Genomic DNA, 7,638 nt, shown 5'->3' with positions numbered 1-7,638 from the left:
GGAAGACAGCTCGTTAGCCGATGGACTGACAAAGTTTTTTTACTTTGGGTCAAAGGTCGGCGTCAGCTCCTACCTGAGCGGTTGCGCTCTAACAGCCTGCTCCCTTTGACGTGGCACAGGTCACCCTGGGTGCTGTTGCAGGTGGTGCTCAGGTCGGCCTTGCAGTAGGACGGCGACCCCCCCTGGACCACCTGTGGGATGTGTTTCTTCCTCTTCTTGGGCAGCTTCTGCTTGGCCATGGCCAGGGAGTAATACATCCCAAAGTTGTTGACGATAACCGGCACCGGCATGGCTATCGTCAGTACGCCGGCCAGAGCGCACAGCGCCCCCACCACCATGCCTGACCACGTCTGAGGGTACATGTCCCCGTACCCCAGAGTCGTCATGGTAACCACCGCCCACCAGAAGCCTATGGGGATGTTCTTGAACTTGGTGTGAAGAGCAGCCGTTGGGTCGTTGGGCTTGGCGCCGATTCTCTCGGCATAGTAAATCATGGTGGCGAAGATTAGCACTCCCAACGCCAGGAAGATGATGAGCAGCAAGAATTCATTGGTGCTGGCACGTAAGGTGTGGCCCAGTACCCTCAGCCCAACGAAGTGACGCGTTAGCTTGAAGATACGCAAGATACGCACGAAGCGCACCACCCTGAGAAAACCTAGCACGTCCTTGGCGGCCTTGGAGGAAAGCCCGCTCAGTCCGACCTCCAGGTAAAACGGCAGGATGGCCACGAAGTCGATGATGTTCAGGACGCTCTTAAAAAACTCCAGCTTCACAGGGCAGAAGGTCACGCGCACCAGGAACTCGATGGTGAACCAGAAGACACAGACCCCCTCCACGTAGGTGAGGGCGGGGTCGGTTTCAATCTCGTACTGGGGGCCCGGGTCCGTCACCCCGCCGTCCCGCATCAGCTCCGTCTTGTTGATGATGGTGTTGAACGCCTCGTGTGTCTCCAGGCAGAAGGTGGTGATGGAGACCAGGATGAAGAACAACGACGCAAAGGCGATAAACTGTAGACAAAGACAAGAGAAGAACCAGATGAACCTCACATAGCAGCGGTACCAGGAGTTCACCAGCCCTGAGTGAAGTCACACAGGTTTAATTAACTCATGTTAATTTGAATGAACTCCACAGATCAGAGGAATCTGTTACAGGAACAACGAGTACACGTGTACTTCCTTCTTATCCCGGTGGAACAGACGGAGTCAGAGCTCCGAGTCAGAGCTCCGAGTCAGAGCTCCGAGTCAGAGCTCCGAGTCAGAGCTCCGAGTCAGAGCTCCGAGTCAGAGCTCCGAGTCAGAGCTCCGAGTCAGAGCTCCGAGTCAGAGCTCCGAGTCAGAGCTCCGAGTCAGAGCTCCGAGTCAGAGCTCCGGGTCAGAGCTCCGAGTCAGAGCTCCGAGTCAGAGCTCCGAGTCAGAGCTCCGAGTCAGAGCTCGTCTACTGCTGCAGGAACAACCAGGCTCTGAATCTGATTAAACATCAGTTTGGGATCTTTGGTGTTTAAAAATAGATGAAATTGCATTAAACGGTTCAATGAAATTATTGCCTATAAGGCGTCGCATCGTGAAACAGTTAAAAATCGATACAAATGTGTGACATTTCTCATTGGTTCAAATGAAAAAAAAATCATGTAAAGAGATGAAAAAGTCACTGGTCAGACCATGACACTACACACTCCACTACAGTAGGTGGCAGTATGCTCCTAAAAACCCAGTATCAAACCCAGACGTCAGGTCCTACGTAGGCTGAGAGACGTTCAGGTGTTGGAACAGAACGTGGGAAGAACGTGTTCCACAGACACCAACAGAGTTCTCCAGTGGAACTGTTTCCACTTCCTGTTTCTTCTTCTTCTTCTGTGGTTGTTTCATATGTTGACAGTTAACCAGGTCAACCAGACCAGACCAGTTTGAATCCAGTTTGTTCACGTTGTGAAGCCTGTTTGTTGTCGTCACACTCTGTTTATAATGTCATTTCAGGCCCAAAGGCAACGTCGGGATTAGAACCCATTCACGTGTCATGTGACCTTCCTCTGATGAATTCTGGTTCAATGGGAGAAAATTATTTTTAGCAGTTAAAACAGGATTTGTCAGAACAGCAGCAGCAGCAGCAGCGTGTGTGAGTGTGTGTGTGTGTGTGTGTGTGTGTGTGTGTGTGAGTGTGTGTGTGTGTGTGTCAGTAACAGGGTTAACTGATGACTCACACACATTTTCTTTTAACGTGTTTGGTGTGTGGACATTTTGATGAAAGCACCTGTCAGAGGCAGAGCTGACGTGCACACGTCTGCGTGCACGTCTCCACACACGCTGCCCACTACCCCTCCCCCCTCCCCCCCCCTAACCCCCCCCCCAGTACTATGCCTACTACCTCTGAAGTGGTGACACTGGAGATGCTGCCACTATCAGTGTCACTCTCTGCCCTGTGGATCTGCTGCCAACAGGGGGAGTCCTGGGTGAGTGTCTGATCTCACCCTCTCTCCCACACACACATATGGATAAATACATATATAAATATATGTCATTCTAAACACATCACACTCCACCGTACCCCCCCCGAACCTTCCTGCAGGTGGTGAGTCCACTGGAAGGGACCAACCGCCCTGACCGGGATTCGAACTTGCCCAGGAGGTGAACCCTGGGGTTCCACACCAATGACAGAGACATTGCCTCTGGGCCAAAGCTCCACTCATTCTAAATTATTTATGCATATATATTTACACATGTAGACGTGAGAATGTGAAATACCAAAGGCCTGATGTGGAGCAGGCTTCTTCAGTTTGAATGACCCTCCTGCAGTGATGCCACACTCCTAACCACTGAGACACCGTGACGTCCTTCAGGAAGGAGAATTTCTTTGGTCAAGAGTCTCTTCATCAGTTCTACATCAGATTAGTTGAACTACCTCTGCCCTCTGCCGACAACAACGACAACGACAACAACGACAACGACAACAACGACAACGACAACAACGACAACGACAACAACGACAACGACAACAACGACAACGACAACAACGACAACAACGACGACAACAACAACCACAACAACAACAACAACGACGACGACGACAACGACAACGACGACGACAACGACGACAACAACGACAATGACAACGACAACAACGACAACAACAACAACAACAACAACAACAACGACAACAACGACGACAACAACAACCACAACAACAACAACAACGACGACGACGACAACGACAACGACGACGACAACGACGACAACAACGACAAAGACAACAACGACAACGACGACAACAACAACAAGGACGACAACAACGAAAACTCTTTATCCCTGATCTGACACATATCTTTGAAGAGCTGAACTAAAAAGACTCTCGATGAACTGATTTGCAGCACACACACACACACACACTCACGCTAACCAAGCTGCGCTCTTCTACAAATTGCACTTCCAAGTCCGACCCGGACCATCAGACGTAATCTCCCCAGAGGAGGCGCTCCACTCTGCAGCCGCGGCCTCATCAGGTGAAGGACTCTGATGAGCTGAGACAGAGGTCAAACCTGTGACCTTCACGTCTGACTGACAACAATGGTACGTCTGTGGTCTGTACAGTCGGTGACTACACTGATCCGTCTGAGTGTGAAGTACAGCAGGAAGTCTGACTCCACGCCTCCACCCGTTCATGCTGCCAAATTAAGACCTGCTAAACATTTGAATCAGATTAAATCTGGACAAATTATTTACGGGATTAACGTGTGAATGTCGTCATCTGGTTTTCGATGGTGAAGCTGCGGAGTTTAAACAGGAAGAAACATTGCTTTCAGGGTTGGAGGAGGGTAAAGAAAACACACACACACACACACACACACAGCTTTGTTTAGGCACAATCTCAGAAAATGCCCCGCTGCCTTCACCAATCAGAGCCCTTTCTGCCCCCGCCTCCTCAGGGCTGCCACCATCTGTTTGACACCAGGAGTGGAGCTGCTCCTGCTCCTCCTGCTCCTCCTGCTCCTCCTCCTCCTCCTCCTGCTCCAGGCCAGAGCCGCTGTGACGTCATCGAGCTGAGGGGAACCCGGAGGTTCTGGAACAGTCCAACAGAACTGTTAGACCCAAACACATGAGCACACCAACACTGCAGCTGCACAAAAAACAGTTCGACCAATCAGCAGCCAGATTGATCAACCGCTTATTCAACGTCACACCAATAAACAAAAAGTATACGTTCTGAAATATATTGATCTCCTAGTTTCATTTTACTAACTGACTTCCTGGATGTTAAACGTTGTCCTGTTTAGTTGAACACAACACTGATGTACACATGACATTTATAACCATGTGCTGCCACCTAGTGGAGTAGTATTAAATTGTACATCGGTTGGATTATAGAACGAAGGTGGGGGAACAGTGGGTTTTGCAGCTGCATTACAATGGCAAGGTTGTCGGACCAAGTCCAGACCTAAGAAGTTGACATGTTTGTATGTGCAGTACCTGGAGTGGCCACCAGTACTAAACAAAAGTACCAAAACTTAACATTATGTGGTTACGTTAGGTCGTATGAGTTGAATGTTAGGAACCAACCCCGTCGGGCTAACAGGCTAACAAGCTAACAGGCTAACAGTCAGGTTCTTAGCTCGACATCGGACCAGGTTAGCCTACGCTCCTGTTTCAGTCTGTTGATGAAATGCCGTCCTGTGATTGGCTGGCCTGTGGGCGACGCCGTCTCCAGTCCGGCGTTAAAGAACAGTTAAACCAACAGAACGGTGTAGTTAAACCAACAGAACGGTGTAGTTAAACCAACAGAACGGTGTAGTTAAACCAACAGAACGGTGTAAATTGATCCCCGCCGCCGCCGGAACGCGCCAGAGGAGGACAAAAATGCGGTCAGCTCCTGGGAGGACGCCGCTGAGCCCCTGGGTGAGGCAGAGTCTGGGCAAACGTGGAGGCAACTCATGAACCGGAAGGTTCCGCTACACACATACATGTTCTTGTCCAAATCGGGGCCGCTCTTTTTCTCTCCCCCAGATCAACCGCTGCCATGGCAACAACACCTTTTCCATCTTTGACAGTTAAAGATTGTGGACTGCACGTGTGAAAAGATAAAGAGGGAGAGCGAGGGTGAGGAAATAGGGATGGAGGGAGGAGGAGGAGGAGGAAGAGGAAGAGGAGGAGGAGGAAGAGGAGGAGGAGGAGGAGGAGGAGGACAAGGAGGAGGAGGAGGAGGAGGAGGAGGAGGTGTCAGGGGGAAATAAATGACGGTGTTCTTTGGCAGGAAGAAGGGTTTTCCCTCCGACTCACTCCCTGTCTCTAATGTAGGAACGTTGAGAAAAAACAACTGTTTCTGTTGTTGTTGTTGTTTTTTTGGTGACAGACCCAGAACAGGAAGTCAGTCCGAAAACAGGAAGTGTTTCGAATCACGAATTTATCAGTAAATTAAAAAGAAAAAAAGAAAGAAAACGCAGGCGTTTGAACGTGACAGAGAAACACACACACACACACACACACACAGCCGTCCCACTCATCCTCATTATCAGCAGCTCACTGTGATATGGCAGCCAGCTCCACTCGGGGGAACCCTTCTGAATCCACAGCTTCTGGAAAACGACCAGCGGCTAAAAATAGTCCCTCAAATTTTCCTGCCGTTCGACTTCGACGTTTTTTTTCCAACTGTGAAGACGATGAAGATGATGAAGAAGACGTTAAGGAAGATGAGACAATCATATGACAGTGGAGCCGAGTCATTAATTGCAGTTGTAATTAATGAAGGAAGGAAAGTTCTTTAACCACTAAGCCACCGCTGCACCACAGATTAATAACAATTAATCAGCAGGACTGCTAACAGTTAGCTACGTTAGCTACCTAATGTAACTAACGATGACTTTAACCATTGTTTTTGAGTCTTGAGGGATCGGGGGCTTGATCTGAGGGAACCTCCAGTTTCATGTTCTACAGTGGAGAACCCAGATTAGAACCCAGATTAGAACCCTAACCCTTCAGATATCTGGGAATGTTTTTCGGGGGTTTTGTTTTGGCTGTGTTCTCCACGTCCCCTCAGACCAAACTAGAGCATCTTGAAGGTCCCGCGGAGACGAGGAGACTAAATATATCCGACACGCTTCTCCCTCGCTGCCTCTCTGTCATCTGTTCGCCTCGCCATCAATATTACAGCGCGTCGCCGACGTTCCTCACTTCACGGAGGCTGATGTTGACGAGGGAACGTCCAGGAGCAGAAATAGAAAGTGAGCCGTGATGTTTTCACTCCAGGCTCCATTCATTATTCCCAGGACATGACGGCGCAGAGCGAGGAACCGACGGTTCTTGTCAAGGCAGAAGAACCAAGAATCTGGAGACAACGTCAAAACATTCAAATATTTAAAAGGATTCGCTCAGTGTCGGGATCTTCACGAACCGTCAGACTAAAGGCCCTCGGACTGAGGGAGACACGGAGCCGACTCTGTATATACTGTATATACTGTGATATTTTACCTCAGAGTCAAACAGCTTCAAGTTTTCATTCAATCAATCTGCGAAGGTCAAAGGTCAAAGGTCACTGCTGGACAGATTAACACAGCCATGTTGTTAAATGAAAGTAGAAAAAAATCTGCAGCTCCTTCGACAGAAACAGAGAACGTCAGGAGTTTTTGTGTTTGTTCTACAGAAAAAGAACACGTTTTATGGTCGGACTGAGAAAGATGTCGTCTCCTGCATTTGTTAACAAGTTCAGAGGAACACAGGATGTGTGTGTGTGTGTGTGTGTATGTGTGTGTATCCAGTCTAGAGTATCAAGGCTGACGTGTGTGTCAGATTAAAAGCCCAGTTGGCAGACGTTCACTCAGCCCAACATCTCCTGAATCCATGAAGAGATAATTGTCGTAAAAGAAACAAACATGCAATTATGAGACAAATAAAGAGGGGGGGGTGAGGGGGATGAGGAGGGGGGACAAACAGAGAGACAGAGAGAGTGTGAGCTCACAAACACCCACCGGGGGCAGCATTTCCTCTCACTGCAATAAGACAGGGATTGCTAAATAAGCAGTGATTATTAGTCAACTGATCAGTGTCAGACGACAGACGAGCCACAGACGCAGCACTGACACAGCAGGTCAGGCTCACTGATGAGTTGGTAATAACTCACTGACTCATCGACTGTTGATCTGTTTACTCTTCAACAACAGGTCGCATCAAAGATTCATTGAAACATCTGAACTTCAGCTCCTCTGCCTCGGCTCTGAGGCTGAGACAGAAGAAAAGACTCTGTTGCCATGGTGACGACAGACGAAGAAGTCAGGACTGAGGAGCCAGTGATCAGGTGACGTGCACCGACAACACGGAGGTCGTGGACCAACGTTGGACCGACAGCTACGGGACAACTTCACTGGTCACCGTCTGTAACTGTGGTCCAACCTGTGGGTCGTGTCCCGCCTGCTGTCCTGTCATCACACTGCACAGGTAACAGTGGACGGTCCTGGACCGTCCTGGACCGTCCTGGACCGTCCTGGACCAGGCACCGTCCTGGAGCAGGCACCGTCCTGGACCAGGCACCGTCCTGGACCGTCCTCTAAATACAACCTAGGTCTTAAGAGACTTGATGAAGACTATGAAGATTCTATTTCACTCCGTCGGTGTCTGACCTGAACGTTCTCTGAACCAAATCTTCACAGTGTTTTTTTTT

The 7,638-nt window shown here is 49.4% G+C and overlaps 1 protein-coding gene across 1 annotated transcript in view; it reads right to left on the bottom strand.

Moving 5' to 3' along the window:
• The window catches only part of LOC103383062 (potassium voltage-gated channel subfamily C member 2-like), a 22,399-nt gene that overhangs the window by 5,990 nt on the left and 8,771 nt on the right, over positions 1–7,638 (bottom strand). The window contains exon 3 of the mRNA XM_025057186.1: positions 74–1,075. Coding sequence (XP_024912954.1) covers positions 74–1,075 — 1,002 coding nt within the window. The remainder of the gene's footprint in view (positions 1–73; positions 1,076–7,638) is intronic.

This window comes from Cynoglossus semilaevis, chromosome 8, assembly GCF_000523025.1.
Source record: "Cynoglossus semilaevis isolate Cse_v1.0 chromosome 8, Cse_v1.0, whole genome shotgun sequence".
Classification (NCBI taxonomy): domain Eukaryota; kingdom Metazoa; phylum Chordata; class Actinopteri; order Pleuronectiformes; family Cynoglossidae; genus Cynoglossus; species Cynoglossus semilaevis.
Note: the sequence above shows the minus strand (reverse complement) of the source record. Positions and strands in the feature narration are given on the sequence as shown.